The sequence below is a fragment of the Strix uralensis genome, chromosome 2 (genome assembly GCF_047716275.1).
Source record: "Strix uralensis isolate ZFMK-TIS-50842 chromosome 2, bStrUra1, whole genome shotgun sequence".
In the NCBI taxonomy this organism is placed as follows: domain Eukaryota; kingdom Metazoa; phylum Chordata; class Aves; order Strigiformes; family Strigidae; genus Strix; species Strix uralensis.
In genome coordinates this window covers 117,030,773-117,048,921 of record NC_133973.1, presented here as the reverse complement: position 1 = coordinate 117,048,921, position 18,149 = coordinate 117,030,773, and the positions used below count along the sequence as shown (strand labels likewise).

General features: G+C 41.1%; 1 protein-coding gene across 3 annotated transcripts in view; it reads right to left on the bottom strand.

The window, feature by feature from the left end:
* The window catches only part of LOC141939716 (phospholipid-transporting ATPase IB-like), a 348,121-nt gene that overhangs the window by 12,748 nt on the left and 317,224 nt on the right, over nt 1-18,149 (bottom strand). For 2 of the 3 annotated variants that reach the window (XM_074860005.1, XM_074860006.1), the window contains 2 exons: nt 17,554-17,642; nt 11,458-11,562 (listed from right to left, as the gene is read on the bottom strand). In XM_074860005.1, the coding sequence (XP_074716106.1) occupies nt 11,458-11,562; nt 17,554-17,642 (194 nt within the window). Of the gene's footprint in view, nt 1-9,409; nt 9,447-11,457; nt 11,563-17,553; nt 17,643-18,149 lie in introns of all 3 variants that reach the window. The other variant, XR_012627704.1, reaches the window with a different exon arrangement.

The window sequence follows — 18,149 nt, the reverse complement described above, 5'->3', positions numbered from 1 at the left end:
AAAAGCAAACAGCCCTTAAATTTAGGCAACAAACATCTGGCTTTACACATTCAAATGAGGTGCATCAAAACAAACAGAATAATTCAAAGCTGACCACAAGGTCCCACTAGCTCATTTGCTCAAGTAATTAAAAAAAGATGAGCTGCACCACCAATTAACCTACTGAGCACTAATTAGCATTAATAAGGATTTGCAGTACTTGGTATAGCTTGACCCAGAATGTCCTCCTGAGTCCACTAATTGGCTGGTGGCAAAAGCAGGTCTCACAAAGAAGGGAAGGTTAAAGTGGATGCAGGTGTCTCTTAAAATTGGATCTTCCCTGAGAAAACACACACATAGCCCAGTTTAAAAAAAATAGTAACTCAGGGCCCCCCTTCTCTTACAAGAACTGAACCCTTAAGAAATGAGTTTGTGTTTTGTTATGATTTACTAGCAGAGACAGAGAGCACAGGCACACCAAATGGGCAAAGACACTTAGTTGCCATTGGTTTTAACTTGCTACCCTTCTGGATTATTCAGAATTCGGTGAGATACAAATATATGAAATTATTTGGTTTTGTTTCTGTTTTTCCACTTACTAGAAGAAAGAAATCAGCTACTAGTGAAGCCTTACCAGGGCTGCTAAAGATGATGCAAATAAAACACAGACGCACATGTCCCAGCTGCTATCCCTCTGCCTTAAAAACACATGAAGAACCTGTGGCAGAGGCATGGCTCTTCAGTGCAAGATACTCAGCACCCATGGGTAAGACCAGAAGGCAAAAAAGATATGTACATGGTGGGTAAGCCCAGGGGACAAGAAAGCATGAAGCTGTTTTTCCTGTCATCTAAATAGCTATGAACACCCTCGCTCTACTGCCTGCAGGTGCAGCGTCACTATTTCTTCTACCCTACAGTGCTGCCACAGCATTTAGCAACAGGTAAATCATTGTACAGCTTGGTTTAGAAAAGAAAACCCTCCAAAGCCGAGGCTGGAATTCTGCCCATAACTCCACAGCCTCCCTCCTACCCATATGCATTTTCCAAAAGAGCAGCAGACAAACCCTTGTTCAGCCTCTTTCTGCTGTCACATACTCTGTTAAACACGTTGCCTGAGAAGCCCTGGCTGGCCTGCCTTCCTCTCCTGTTGGAAGAAACGCCTTGCAGCATATTGTCCTCACACTGCGACAGCAAGGAGGGAGGGAGGGGAGTTTTTACAAAATACCTGATGTGGCTAAACACAAGGAAGTTTCTGTCCCTGTCAACCTTAGCTGTGGATTAGATTTTGAGGGGAGAAGAGGATACTTTTATTTTCCTTTTTAAAATTTAGAATTAAAACTTAATTTATATCTTCCACACATTCCAAACAGTAACTGACATGAAAGTTTGCTGTTTCTTTGTTGAAATATTTCAGTCACTGAAAGTTACACCAACATAAAATATGAAGAGCAAGAAAAAAGGTCTGAACCAGACTTCTCCAGCTTTGATCAATCCTAATCACCAAACAAATTCACAAGCAAATTGTTGATTTTCATTTCAGTCTCTTGGTTCTCAAACTCCGTTAAGTTTCTTCTAAAGAAGAACCAGAGGTTCGAGCACTATGACTTCTCCCCAAGCATGACCTGGCACAGGGGACTCACGGATCCCTCTCTGGCTGCTAGGACACACCAAGTATTCCCAGTGATTTATTTGCAAGTTCCATGTCTCACCTTTCATGTAGCATAACACTATTTAAAGGCTTACAGCATCAGTCATGGTCCTCGTGGACAAAGAGTGAGAACCATAATCCAGGCAGAGTCTGTGGCCACATCTGTGTAATTGGCCAGAGAACACCTATTTTTCTTCCTCAGATATCCCCTGCTGGCTGAGTGCACTCCCCCAGCACAGCCGTAGACCTCAGTTTAACTTGCTTTCTTTTTGTTTAGACTCTAGTGCATTACTTGAATTCACATAAGGGAGTTGTTAGTTATGCAGCGGGCAGAATGATGACAAGTAACACAGACTTGGTGTAAGGAAAACATGAAAACAACATTCTTACAGACTGGGAATTCAAAATTAAAGCATGCAAATCATCTCAAATGCACACCACTAATGCTGAGGGTTCAGCAAAACTCTGTATGGTCAAATACCCAGAACAATCCAGGGCTGTGGGAGAAAGGCCTGACTGGCTGAGTGAGCAAATATACCTCCATCCTCTGGGCTTTGGAGACATTGCAAAGAGGAATCACCCTCCTACAGAATAGCAAAACTAGCAACTGTAGGCTTCTGCTGGTTTCTCTCTTTTGGTCCACAAAGAGGAGATGTTATTTTTGGTTATCTAGCACTGGATTGCAGGAATGTTTTACTATAAGGTCAATCAGGGTAGGAGGTCTTTTTAATTTAAAAGGCAAACAGGCATTACTGATAATGAAGCTGCAGTGTCATCAAAGGAAATCTCTGGAGCATTTCACAAGGAAGCATTTGAGGCATATAAACAGTAAAACAAAAATCAGCATTTTCTTTGCAGAGTCAGCGTCTACACACACTGCTCCTTAACCACTCAGGATCCAGCTGAAATAGAGAGACATCCAAATCCATGCTCCTTTTGCATTTTTCTGTAAATACTCAGCAAGCCATCAACAAAAACCCAGACCATGGCTAGAAGACCAAAGGGTCACCAAGCACAAACCACAGGGAAATGAAGACAGACATATGACCTGTGCCACTTGCAGGTTGAGAGGTGCAAGAAGTCACCTATCAGAAGTGACTCCTGCACCAAGACAACCAGGCTTCAGCGAGTACCAAGTTCTTGCTGAGGGTTCAGCAACAGCCAACTCTCCAGGGAACCTAGAGACCTTATGCCCTGCCATGGTATAACATCTCCAGGCCTTGTTAATGCAGTAGCTCCCTTTCAGCTGATTCCCAAGTACATGTCACAGTCACAGAGGAGAAACTCCCTTTCCCTACATAGGAGGCAACCGTTTAAGGAATTTCCCTCCAGCAGTTGCATTTGACATTATCCAGCCAAGTGTTTGTCTGCTAAACACTAAATATACCTGGATGTGTGGCCTTGCAAGACTGACTTGGAGCATACTTAAAGCAGTCATGTAGTGGTGAGCTTTCCAGGCTTGCAACATGCAGTACAGAGCTCAGCTCACAGGCAGCTACAAGTCTCTTATACCACCTGGATGTGAAAAAGTTGAGTGTCACACGACTTCGGCAGCAGTTCCATGGATGTGGTGACTGATAGCTAAAGTGGTTCCTGCCCTTACCAGTAGGTCAGAACTTGACAGTGCTCCCCACATCATCCCATTTCCTTCAGCTCATTTATCACATGGACTCACAAACAGTTGAGCTGATCCAACTGAGACAGGGCAAAGATGGGCCAGTATGGCCACAGCTGGTAACGAATGGCCTGTAAAACTCTTAAGCCAGCCCTGCAGCCACATCAACAAAATCCCATGGATCCACGACCCTTACCCTGGAAAAACACTGTTGTTAACAGCTTGTGATTTGGCCTGGTAGCATGCTACTTCACCAAAACAGCAGCTTTCCTTTCCCATCACATCTCGGAGGTTTGAATGCACGAGAGCCTGCAGCCAGCATGTGGCAGCAGGCCCCATGTCAGGTGCATGCAAGTCTACCCATGTTGCCACATCACCTTGTGCCAGTAGCAGAACCACCCTACAACAGCAGAGGCAAGGCATGTTGCGAGTTTCGGCCAACCCCCATGTGCAGCACCCAGACTGGATGTAGAGTTCTGGGACCAAAATCTCTACTCTTAAGTCCACAAAATCCTCTTCAAGTTGGTCCTTAAGGTTCTATGGCTAAAAACAGGACAAAGCTATTCCTTCTGATGACAAGCAAGGATGATTTACATTTTCTTTTGTCGTTAACAATGTCCTAAGGCACAAAAGCCAAACAGATTCCTCCTTTGACTCCTAAAATCACATGGACAATCCACTCTAGCCTTCATTTTTGAGGCTGTTATTCCTAAACTTCTTTCCAGACTACTTATTTGAACAGAAGACAGTATTACCAAGCATCTTTTAAAAATAACTTCTAAAAAAAGCAGACACTAAACATGACATGCCTCTCTGAAAAGCAACAACCCTAAGAAAATGAGATCTGTCTGCTTAGATTGCCTTCCATTTCTAAGCACTGCAAACATTAATGTGTTTATGTATTTCATTATATGGGGTGGGGGTCAGGCATCATTGTCAGCTGTCCCAAAGCCAACTGACTTAACGCAAAGTTGAACCTGGCTAGTATTGCCTTCAGCCTTTCCAAAATGTGGGAATTGACTCAATTTAAACAGCTGAGAAGAAGAAAAGGCTAACTGTGGCTTGCTGCTTTTCAGCTATCCTCCTTTTGGTATCAGTGCTGTTTACTTCTTGTCCGTAAGTGCCTCACTTTGCACTTACTCTAGCTGGTGCTTGGTCATATTCTCTACAGATAAGGTGGCAAGATAGTTGCTATTGTAACATTCCTTTCCTACTCACTCATTTTTTTCAGAACTAGTCTAGTCACCTTGGACATTGAAGTTTTCCATGCTTGGTCTGTACAGAAAGGTGGTTTTTGTTTGTTGGTTTTGTTTGTTTGTTTTTTTAATTAAATCTAAACCTTCTGATTTAAAGAAGTCCACTTACATAGCTTGACTGAAGTCGAAATTACTTCTGTGTTCAAAAACTTGAAACTCCTTCTCCTATCAGGTTTTTTCTTCCTTTCTTTAGAGGAAAAAAAGCTAAAGAACAGCTCAAGGCAACAACAAAAACTGATGAACTTTGAAAGTGTCTGGATACAATTTAGAGCAAAGCCCTGGACATTTGGTTGATCTGCAAAAAGCCAAATTGCTTTTCTTTAAGCTCTTAAGTATTTTGTAACTGCCCACTAAAAAATTACTATCGAGTACAACTTTAGTTTTCTTGTACTTGCTACACATAACTTAGTACTTTATTATTTGCCATGAATCAGAGACGTGAATGCAGGCTGTCGTGCCTCTTCCAAGACCAGGTTAGCCAGCAGAGGAGCCGAGGCTGAGGCAGACTGCTGAAGCCATTAGGCTGGAATAGTTGTTATGGAGCAGTTCTCCTGCTGTGCAGCCTGGAGGGAAGATTTCTTCTCTCCCCTGTGGAGATCCCCGGTGCCCAACCCAGTAACTCAGGATTAGGCATCAGAGAGATTGGCCCCTTAATCAGTTTTAACTCCCATCTTGTTATGTTCTCCTTGTTTCTAATCTTTCCTTTCAATTTACAACTTCATTTTGGCCTTTGTGCTTATACTGTACCTCCGTCAACTTTGACTTTGCTAGCACATTTGATCACAGCTCTAAATCCTTCTCCAGGTCACCAGGTTTTAACCCTATTTGTGCACTAGATCTCCCTCAAGGTTATGTGATAGGCACAATCAGGATGTGAAATAATTAATTGCTCTGGAGAAGGGACATGTCAGCTCCAACTAGTTTGCACTACCAGCTGGGCACTTGGGTCTCCAGTGCCAGCGGGAGCATAACTCCCTCTGCCCAGCTTCTGAAATCCTCTCTGCCCTCTGCTCCTTCCTATCTCTGCCCCACGGCCTCCCCACTGCTTAACTCGGAACAGAATCAAACCTAGTAATTTCAAGTGCCTCACACATAGGGGTTAGAAATGCCGGAAATTAACAGTACATATTAAAATGAAAAAATAATGTTATGATTTCTTACTGATATGGCACAGGAGGGAGAGAGAAAGGGACAAGTGTAAAATAAAACAAAATTAGGCATTTTCCACCTACCATACATGAATGTTTACCATATGGAATCAAAGAATTTAAAAAAACCCACTGATATCACTTTATGTGCTTTTTGCTAGTAAAAGGAGTGTAATATCTTTTTACTAGAAAAGCTGCAAGGAAAAATCGTAAATATGCCAGTCACTTTGTTGTGTATGCTGGTTGAGAAATCTTGCCTTTGCTTCCCAGAAATGGTGTGAAGAACATCTGGAAAAATTGATAAAAAGACTCTGCAACCTCAAAAACCAAAATACACCTCTCCCCTCTTCAATTTCATTTTACCCTCAGCTGCACTGGACAGGCCGGATTCAGATCACAATCATGTGTATCCTGAGTAAATACGCTGAAGTCAACACATTCATGAAACAAGAATTTGGCTCCAAACATCCAATGCTGTTTAACCAGTTGAAAACACAAGACTGAGTGTTTCAAATAAGATTCATTGTACCTGCTGATAGGAAGAGGCCTTACTGGCACGGTCTCCCTATTCAAGTAGACGTAATTTGAAATGCATCAATAAAGAGACAAAGTGCTTTGAAATATAATGAGCCCAAGCCTCGTTCCTCTTGATCTTAATGAAAAAGCTTGCCTCTTCCTCGGGAACCATGAGATCAGGTCCTCAGCTCATTCATGGGTTTGTTAAGAGAAAAGTTAAGTCTGTTTTACCATTTCTGCTTCAGCCAGTGTGAGGCTGAGGGCTCTGCCAGTCTCGGCTCCATGCATAGCCACAAGCCTGAGTCAGGTTTCCCACATTCTCCTCTTGCTCCTCCCCAGGGACCTGTGGAGTGGGCAAGTCTCCACGGGTACCTGTGTCAGTTCACCAATTGAAATGAGATAGGCATCTGTCCTCATCCACCAAATAAAACTGAGGCTAAGATAAGTAAGACATCTTGCTTTCAGGGTGAGAGCTGGTCATGCATGTTTCACTAAAGCAACAGAGTTTAGATTTGGTGAGAAGCACTTAAATGAAAGAATCTCCACCAGCATGTCTCCTTGTTGGATGTAGACAGTGGAGAGACTGTGGGGAACTGCTGTTTTAGGTACAGTGAAAAACAGTATTTGTTTTATGAAATGGAGATGAAAGAAAGAGGTGGCTAGCTATCATCAGTGGGGGTCTGAAAGCAAGAGCAAAAAGGCATACTGAAAAATGCTGCACAAAAGCAAACCACAGTGCTTCCTTGTCCTTCACAGCTATACCTCACTAGTTCTGTAGTCACTTCCCTTCACCTTTGTTAAAGACAAAACACTGCCTCCCAGATTTCTGAATAATTTGAAGAAATTCCTCCCAGTACTTCAGTGATGCAGGCACTTTTCTGCAGCACCTCAGACAGGCCCTTCAGCTTCTTGTGAAGTACATAAACTGTGAAAGTTACACAGTTCTTCAGTATCAAATAATTTTCTAATCTCAGCCACCAATAGATTGAGAACAGAACAGAAAAACAACTAAAAAGCTACTTTCAAAGGGAGCTCTCTGACAATTCCAAGACAGAGAAACCCTCTGAAACAGGAAATCTACTGTCGCAAAGAGGGTGCTGCACAGTTTTGCTTGCTCTCCATTAGTTGGCCAGTGGAGCAATGAAGTGACATGGGCTTCCAAAGTAAAGTTTGCTTTGGTCCCTAATCAGGCTTTACTCCACCTGAACTCCTGCTGACTTCAATGAGAGGTTACACAGAGTGAAAAGTGAATGTGGACTTGAAGATTCGGCCCTTTATGAGCCAAAATATAGTTGCAAACTTATTTAAAGACACAAAAATCTCTGCAGCTGAACTCAATGCCACTTTTGAACACAAACCTGTAGAAAAACTGTTTGTTTTCTTTGTGTAAATCTTACATGTTAACATGATTAAGTCTGCTGGGCAGGTGTCTCCACATGTCCATGTTTGTTTTGGCACATGAGCTGCCCCTCTCACCTCTCCAAATTCATGTAAATTTAGTGTTAAATCCTGCCTTTTGTTATGTGAGAGTGCCAGGGAGCCTCTCTCCCTTCCCGAACCAAGGCTTGCTCACATCGCAGCTGGGCTGGAGTCCAGCCCAGCACTGCTGGATGCCAGGCTGGGGAGGGCAAGTGCAGGTACTCATCTTCCACATGCAGGCAGGCGAGCATGACATGGGATCCATCACCAGCCCCTTACTGCACACACTCTCCTCTGCTTCTCAAGCTATTTCTGGAGTTGCTAGTTTTCCAGATACTTTTTTCCCCTGATGAAATCCCCTGCTCCTGGAATCATCTGATTTTGTGATCATCCCAGCTTTCACGAAAAGTAAACTTTTAGCTCTCCAGATGAGATATATAGAGAGATGAGAACATGACCTTTTACAGCTCAAAACAATACACTTGATATAATTTCTAAGCATCACTCTAATATTATTTGCAAAGTTTTTGGGATCCAGCTGTAGTGCTCAGACTGCTGACACACTTCCTTGTGCAGACGAGATACTCCTTGATCTACCGCTTGCCTTGCCGTTTGCTCCCTGCCATTGGTAAGGCAAAAATTTGCACCTGCTTTTTCAGATCGATACAAGCAAATTCCATTTTAGAAACTGTTCAAAGAGGCTAAGATTCAGAAGCATGTAATAAGCACTAGAGAAGACATTTTTTATTAACCCAGAAAAATGTGTCTAGCAAGAAGAGTTGGCCAGGTGAAGACCCTCTAAGACAGGATACGTGTATTTATGTATGAAGTGGCACATGCAGATCTCCTGACACTCCTTCCCCAAGTGCAGTGAGGACCCAGGTGCTATCCCGCTCACATTTTACAGAAATTCAGCTGAGCCACAGCAAACTGTTGGCATCCTGTTGTGCAAGCCTAGATGCACTCACTGCTTTCTGGGCTTTGTGAATTGCTTTTTGTTTAGCAGATTAATCCTAAACATTCAGATCTCGCACCTCATTTTTTGTCTAAGGTCTAGGCAATGATAAAAGCAATTAGCTCCCTAAACCCTTCTCTTATCTGTAATTGGGTGTGATATTTCTGTTGTTTTTTTTGTAAAAAACACTGAACAAAAAAGGCTTCCACTATGTGGCCCAGGAAAATAGACCCTGATGACAGCCTGCTTATCTTCCACAGCTGCCTGAACAAACCAACACCTAGTGGATGTTTTCAGGAACAATTCCAACTAAGAGCTAACACTGTTACTTGGAGGTGACGGACAGACCCGTGCAGTTTTAAAGCAGCTCTCCACTTCCCATTAGAAATGAGAAGACTCCGGTTACTTCCCCTTCCTGCAGTGTCACATTGCCAGAAACATCCCAAGGGCAATGGAGCTGCAGGCAAGAGGGGAGAGCAGCGCACACGCCTCAGCACTCATTTTCACCAGCCTCAAGGAAATATTTTAAAAAAAACAAAGATCATGAACCAGAGAGGCTGTAACTGCAGAAAGTTCCCACTTTGCTTCTTTCCCACCCTCACCCTTACCTTTGGACAAGCACACGATTTCTAGCAGGTGTGAAAGAGCCAGGAGACAAAAGAGATAAAAGACAGAACAACTCTGAAGAGCACTCAGGAGGCCACATCACAAGCACAGCACACCAGCTCCTAGCAGGCAGAGGCACTCTACCATTATCTAGTTCACAGATGGACCACCCAGAAAATCTGGGAGCAATTAGGAAGGAGAACAAACAAATTCATGGAAAGAAGGGGGGAGGGAGAATGGGAAGGAGGGCCAGAAGGGATTCCTTACATCATCTCCATGCAAGCGTTTCGAGAATGAAGTGAAGCTATATGGAGGAGGAATGCAGATGAAAGAGTTTGCAGTGAGAATGCAATAAAGTAAAAGGCTATGAAAACATGCAGCATATGAATGAATTACAATATGGCCATTACATTTACAGAAAGTCAGGACAGTGTGTAAACAGAGAAGAAACCCATCAAGTTCATGGAGACACATACACGCACATATAAACAAATCAAATGCTAAGTCTATCTCACTGTTAACAACAGTATGTCAAACCCACCTTGCAACCAGTGATTAATCAGGCAAAAAACGGACTGACTCTCCACTCTGGCTGTCAGTAACTGGCACTAAATACTGTCAGGAAAACACAAATGCTACAAACTGAAATGAGTGCAACTTTACATCCTATGCATGGATAGGAAGCACAGCAACAGCTAAAGGGGCTCATACTATTGGAGCTGCATACCTGGAACGGCCAGTTTTCTGCTGACCTGGATTTCACTTGCCTGGCATCTAATCAGTCAGCACCTCAAAACACCAACTTACACTTTTCTTGCCTGGAAGGCTGACCTGACTTTGGTACCAAGCCCTTAGGCTCCAACTGACTTCAAGGTGACCGCTCAGTCCTCTAAAATCAAGGCCCAATTTTAATTAATGCCTGATTTCAGGCATCTTTGTTGGTTTTAATTGTGGCATAGAAGGTTGCTTTTGTTGACCAGTGCTGCAAAGTTTGCGTTTTCTTTTTAAATGATTTGATGTGCAGTTCATGACTTTTGCAAGTGAGCACAATTTATGCACCGTGTTTTATAGGAACCAAAAGTCACAGCAGAAAAATGACTCAAAATAAAAACTGAACATACCAAATGTTTTGAAGTGATCTTAATCAATAACACTGTGTTTACTTTGTCTTGGCCTCTGAAAAGCAAACTCTGGTCACTAAGGACATCTTATAAACACACTGAAGTTCAGACAAGCATTTTTCAAAGTTTTTCAGTTTATTATAATCTTGGTAAACTCACTCCCTGATAATTTTCCCTAAAAATAGTGCTTATTAACTCACGAGCTTAGTTGAAAAAAAATCTACTATCCGCTCGTCTAAACAGCAGCTACAATATGGCAATTAGTTTACCTTAGAATAGACATCAAAGGCTCAAAGGATGACCCTGCCCCAGAAGAACAAAATCTTTTAAAAGCCCCATTCCACTCAGTTTGCTAGTTTATAAGGTTTGCTAAAATCCAGTTTAATGATCATGTAGTTTCTTAGCAAGTCATGTGGTGCCATATTGTGTAAGGAACAGAAGCATTAGTTTGAAAACCTTTTTGAACTTGGGAAGCTTTTCCGACCAGCTGATGCAGAACCACATTCTGAGATGGTAAATGAAACTGTTGGATGCAAAAGCCTCACTATGATTTTCTTTAGCTTCTTTCAGAAGAGACAAAAATTCCCACACAAGACATACTCTCCCCTTACAATGAAAGATTCAATAACAGCAATATGTTCAAGTCCATATGGTGTGGATATAAGGGAGAGGCACAACGTGAAACTGAGAACCCTGAAAAGCACAGGCCTGTAAACGGCAGTAGAAAAAAGCAAAAGCATTAAAAAAAAACCCCATAAGGTGAGACTGAATGAAGTTGTAGGACACACCGGATTAGCCAGTTCTCCTTTTAGCTACAGTCTTCATATCCTGAGTCGCAGACAGTTCCCTCCCCTGACATGGTTATCAGATTGAGTTTTTTTTTTTTTTGGATGACATACAGCAAAGTCCTTTCAAAACCAGTCTGGCCCGGAGGCTAGATAACAGCAACATGTTGCTAGGCAGGAGACTGAGCTGCAGTTTCCAATACAGCTTCACAGCAGTAATGCAGGAGAAATGAAACTGGAAGGGCTGATTTCAGTGGGGGCAACAGTCATACATGAAAAGGAGCAACAATAAATAATACAGAAGAAATGTCTTACCCTGCCTGGAATCAGATTTGAATGGTGAATGAGAAAGAGGGAGGGGAGGGGCCAAGAAGGGTCTGTTTTAAGTATCAGCATAGACATGCCCCACCTCTTTCCATTACTGTCACGAAGCATGGCTTTTCCCAGCTCTCCTGTCTTCATCTCCAACTCCTGAACTTGCTCCAGTAAAGTTTTACGGTAGGTATGCTTGGCCCTGTACCACAAGAAAGACAAAAAGAAAAACAAACCAAAAGAGCCACGTGAACATTTGTTTTGCTACAAAACCCCGATTTTACTCTCAGATAAGAGGTGCAAGGTCTTCCTTTGAAGGATTTGGGAAATAAGGAACAGTGTATGCATGTCAGTTCAGGTTCACGATACCTGGGAAATATTACATAAGAAATGAGAAATTAGGTCTTCAAATCCAGCAGAGCTCATCTGCTTCAACACAACAGTCAAAATCTAACCAAGCAGCAAAGCTATGGGACTATGGAGACCTGACACCACTACCACGGGACTGCTCAGGACCCGGGCATTCAGACAAAAGATCTGGGATTCATTGAATATTCATGTCAGTAAAACATGATTCCACTCTGTCTTTTGAGCTATGTGTGGGACTGCTCTGAAAACCTGAGGAGAGTCTCAGATAATAATTGCCATTCAAGCCCTTTTATTTTCATTTATCAGTCTCACATGACTTGGAAAGGCACTTCTCTCCCCACTGCGCTTTCAAAGTGACAGTAACAAGACTGGCTATGTCCTATTTTCTTGGCTTGGGGATTCAAATACCAATCCATGTACCACACATGCAACCAAATTTTGGAGAGCAATGTCCCTCGTGAAGAGACTTGGGCCTTTTTTCCCCCAGTTTTACCTACTGCTCCAGTATTGTTATACCTAAATTATACTGATATGAGATAATCTAGTCCCCTCTGTCTTGACATGTACAAAACAGTAATACAAAACGCAGGGATCTCTCTTCAACTGGCAGTTTTTGATCAGCTTCCTCTTTTGTGTCACTTAAAGAAGGACAAGTATCCTGTGAGATAAGATTGATTTGCATGTGACTGCACCGTAAGCCTGAAAACAAGACGGAGCCAAGCTGGCTGAGACACCACTTTGTTCATAGCATTAAAATAATATTCTTCAACTCTAGAGATGGCAAAAATTTCTTTACAAGTTGTATAAAAATCTTACATGCACATACTATAATCTTTAACCAATGATGTAAACCAATGTCAAACTCTCTCTAACAGAAGAATAATAACCGGTGTATATGTAAAATATAATGAAGATGTATTTACTTTTAAAAAGCATGATTGTTATTATTCCTTCCATGGGGAATAAGAAACAAAGACCACAAAATCTTTGCTGATACTATTTTAGATGACAGTGCCTTGATATTAATACTAGGCTATCCAAGTCCTCTGGTCTTTGTGGTGCTGAATTAGGCCCAAATGTCTCAAAATGAGAAGCCAAAATGAAAACTACTTTTCAAAACACATCTGCATCTAAGAGGGGAAAAAAGAGAATAACAAAAGATGAAGCATAGGAAAATCTGGAGGTAAAGAGTATCAGAATGTACTTAGAAGAGCACCCTATTAAAATAAACCACAAAAGGTGTATGATTTGCAAGGGAACACCAATGTACTGTGACAGAAGAAATCAGCGGCAAGGATATTTTTAAAACACATAATGTTTCAAGAATGTGAGATTACTAATAGCTACGCAGAAATTAATTAGATTCAAGTTCCCATAACTAGTTAGGCTAATGATTAGACTGGTCTCCTCTTTGAGGAAGGGAAACTATAGCGATTAAAGTAAGAAAGCTTTGAGCTATTAACTCGTATAATCTTTACAGTTGACTTCACTATCACACTTTGAGTAAATGCATTGAAATTTTGACCTTGAACTCATCTCTTACCTTTTAAAGAGGCTGTACCTACTATTGCAAACTGGAAGACTGAGCATGTTTGGAAGTTTTAAAATCCTTTATAACCAGTTTTCCCACAGACAAAACCGCAGAAATTGCCAAGTTATTCAATCTCTCCCAAGGTTCCTTGTTTATCTTGCCATACACCGGAAGAGATGAGAGACATTTTTCTTTTCCCTTAGAGTAAATATTGAATTCAAAATTTAACAGAATGGAGCCTGAGCAACAAAGTCCAATTAGTACAGCACAGTACAAGGAGGCATTGCACTAATATTTCACAATATGGAAAAAATACTGTTGTCCTGAAGTTGGGGGTACTGAAGTAATTTGTTAGTAGTGTGAAATGATGAAATATATGGGCTCTGATGTGGCTGGGTATCCATAAAGTAACAATAAAACTGCAGGTAATTGTTATGCATTGAGTCACTCCTTCGCTTGGAAGCAAGAGCATCCATGGAAGAGTCAGTAATTAAGTATTTACAGAAAGGGCATGAGCTAACCTATTCACATGTTTCTCCAAAAATAAATACTGAAAAATACGCTATTACAATTGCCTCAGAGTCTGGACTTGCTCCCATCTGCAAATATTCCATGGACTGCTAGCAACAGGACTAGATACTTCATGACTTTTTCACAACGGCACATTATTGACTTATGATACACGAAAAAACAGGTTGAAGTCTTCACTTTTACCTTGTACTTTACAAGTGGCCCTAGATGCACGATCTGTCCTCAATAAATTATGCCATCTTGTGTTCGATGTTACTGTTCAGCTGAAATTTGATGTGTTACATAGACACAAACTCATCTTTCCCTCACAACACTGGGTTATTAAGATCATGGACCATAAGAACAGGCAAAGGGTTATCTTTATATTTTGGGTGGTCCTTCCCCATCCAAGCCAGGGAGGTGTATAGCTTCATGTCACTGCTCTAGGAGGGTCTTTATGGGGTTCAGGAGGCCAGAATCTGCCAGGGAGAAGCATGGTTACATTCATAAACTTTTCTCAAGCCTGATGACACCTCTACTCTGGTTCATTATCTTCAACACCATATTAGGAGTCTTGCACTCCAGGGACTACAAGCATGGGCAAGGATGGGAAGAGCTCCTCATTCCTTCTCTCTTATTTACACTGCGGAGCTGGCAAGTGCAACATGTTCTTCCCCCACAGTAAAAAAACTACACGAAGATTTTGGTAATGATTGGAAAGCTCAGGAAATTTTTCAATGTAACACAAAATATTTAGACACTGATTATTAAGAAATTCTTGCCCTCTTGCCTAATTTTGCTGGAATACATTCTATGTTTTTATGATTCCCACACAGCTTTGTGGCTCGGCTATTTCAAGACTTCCTAACAGCAGTGACAGACATTTAAGTGACATGTGCCAACTGTGAGGAAGCACTCACCTTATAAAGCTCTGTTCATTTCAATGGCAGCACAACTGGGACTTTTATAAGGCAAAAAGCAAGCCACTGAATTCAGGGTAATGGACCAAAGTTAACAATGTGGTATTGCAGCCAAGTAATAATAATAAGCTTCCTTCTCTTTTTAAAGAGTTTTCCACATTTCCTTGATTCACTTGTAAGGAAAAAAGAAGTTAATAAAAAAGCCTGGAACTGCAGAGAACATAGGAGATAAGAGGTGTGGTGACAACTGTAGCCTGTGCAACAAAGGGAACATGTAAAACTAGCTCTTGCTTCCAGCAATGCAAGTTTTAATAGCAGATGCAGCACAGTGGTTTAGAAACAAAGATTTGTATGAGTTTGAAATACACTTTACTATGCCTTTTAACCTTCTTCCAGACAAAAACTCTGTACCATATTTATGGTTTTCTGGCAGTATCTTATACTGAAATTAGGCATGTACCTTTTGGGCCACATGGATGCTCTTTCTGCAGACATATGCTTCATGTCCAAAAGAAACTTAAAGGGATAAATTCCATGACCATGAGAAGTCAGAGCTGCTGGAATTTTATGGCCAAAATCAGATTCTGCTGAATTACAGGCAGCGATGTGGTGTAAGTGCTGCTGTGGAAATGTGCCGGCTGATTTCCAGAGGCCTTGGGCTCAAGTTTTGAATGGCAAGCCTCTTGGAAAGGAAACAGACCTTTACTCCTTCCATATGGCAGTGCTGATAGCTGTGTCATTTCTTTTATCCTAGTTAAAATGTTAATGGTGTTAATTTTTCAGTGATGGGTTAAAAAAAAAAAGAAGTCTTCCTCGGAGAACAGATTTTTTGCTTAACGTTGATAGGAGCCTCCTGTTTAATATCTGTTGGGAAAATATCAATCATACATGTTTGTCTAGAGAGCTTCACAATCTCTGTACATTCTCTGTCTCAACCACTGAAAGGATTATGTTGCCGAGATCTCTCTAAGAAATATTAAAGAACAGGCTGAGTCAGTAACAGAGTTTTAAATGAGTAATAGCTGAGGATGAGCCTGCCTTGGTCTGGCCTGTTTTAAATTCTTGAGTTATTTTTGCCAAGAACTGACAGGAACAGAGGACAACTTCAGGACATCCAACTATCATGAAAACATTGCAAAAAATAAAGTGTAATCTTGGACACCTAAATATATATATTTGATCCCAGATGCTGTAAACAGTTCAGGTCCTATTTGTTTTTAATCACAAAAGTACTCCCACTGACTTCTATGCAGGTAATTTTAAATAATGTCTGACACAGGAGCAGGGCCTTTTATGCTAAATGAATTGTAAGGGGTTTTTTTAGAGCTTTAAAAAGCAGGTCACAGACAAAGTTAAGTACCTAAATTTAAACATTTTGGCCTCACCTTTAGAATTTTAAAATAATTTTCATTTGGAGAAGTTTAATGAGTGTAACAAAAAAACCCTCTAGTGTGCTAGACTATTAAATCATAGTTTGGCCTGAACAGAAGTTTTACATTACGATACCTAGTTTTAATTTTAGCAGAGTAGCTCGTGAAAATCAAACTGAGGAAGAAAATAGGAAAACATTTAAGTACTTATTGATTGACAGATTTGCCTACTACCAGTTTAATTTAGCTGTGTTATCAACCCCATAGGAAAAAAAAAAAGATTTTCAGATATATGCATGTGACTTGATTTATCCTTTTATGCCAGTGTTCAAAACGTGCCTGTGTTTGGGAAACTTTCTGCTTTTTTCAGTATTTTCTGCATTTCTCTGTAAAGAAGATTGGTGGACTTGGCAGCGTTAGGTTTATGGTTGGACTTGATGATCTCAAAGGTCTTTTCCAACCTAAATGATTCTATGATGCTAAGAATCTTCCTTGGCTGACTGACAGCTCATTCCTGAAGCAAAGGGTTACGTGTTATGATACTTTCACTTTGAGCCTTTCTGACAAGCGACAAGCTAACCTATATTCCCTCTTCACTCCAGCTAGGATCAGCCTTTTTACCCCAGAGTTGGAATGTCCTGGATCCTCCTTGCACGAGGTTATTACATACCTATGTAATAAAACCTTCTTTGTTGTAACACAGCTTTCCAAGGGAAAGGATGAAAGCTTTGGTGCTTAACACACTTAAAAACAAGGTGAACAAAACACCAGAAATTCTAAATTAAAATGATACTTCTGCATTTCAAATTGCAATGGTAGAGAAGGTAAGTTGCTTCTCTTTAAATCAAAGTTCTTCAAGTTGCTTGCCTTCTGCAGTGCTCTGAAACCAGAGTTTTGAGAGAATGAGCTTATGCAGGCTTCTATTTCACAAGGGTTGTTCCTCCTCTCTGGGCAGGGAAGGAATCATTAAGACTTTACTTCACCCACCGAGTGCAGAGTATTGTTCTTCTCTCAGTTAAGTCTTGGAAGACCCACTGTTGAAGAAGAACCTACAGAGCAGCCAACAAAGAACTGGGAGCTTACTGAGTATGGATTAGAATGCCACATTTTTACTTTCTACCTAACCTCTACCTCTACCTAACCTGAATTATTTTCTCCTTTTTAGGAATAGGAAATCTCTGATGTCTGACTTATATTTGCCTTTAACTAAAGAGCGGACAACACAAATAATCATAAGGTGACACACCTTCATTACTCAGATAAGGCTGCCTCCTTCAGATTCAGGAGTAACTATTCATTCTCTCACATTGCTGGTTGCATTGGCAGGTGAAAAATGACTCCCACTTTACTTTGCTCAGAGGTCTTCCAAAGGAGTATCACCATTTTGCATTCACTGAGAGGCTTTGCAGTTCTTTCCAGAACAATACTGGACTGGACAACATTCTGCACACAGAATAATTCTGTAACACCAAGAGAACTGGTCTGGGACTTACGCTGTCCACGCCACGTCTTTAACAAGGCACGCAGTGGGCACGAGAAACAAGCCAAACCAGAAGTATCCACATCTTAAGACCATTCCAGCCTGTGAAGAAAACAAATAAATCATGAGTAATTTCAAGCCACTACATGTTAAGTAGTTGTTTACAAGGAAAAGGTAGAGTGATGGCATCAAACAGGTACTGCATCCATGACATGAGCGATGTTGAAATTTGGTGGTGGTGGTAAGTCTCATCAACTCTTAACAGAAGTTAGGCCTATAATTCACAGTCAGCAATGACATTTCTCATTGCGAACATTCATTATGATCTCAAATTCCTTAGAAATTTTCAAAAAAATCAAGCGTTTTGACCAAATCTTGCACCAAAATTGATTTGTGGATACAGGCAGACACATTTTCTCTTGGCACCATAAGCACATTTAACTTGCATTCTGGACTATCTTTTGTGCCCTTTGCCCACTCTCTTTCTACCCACTGTTCTAGATCTCTGAGCAGCATCAAACTGACGTGAAAAAAAAAATACATTTCTCACTAAAATGTTTCAGTCATATACCACTTAAATACAGCACTCCCTGTTCAAACTACTGCTGC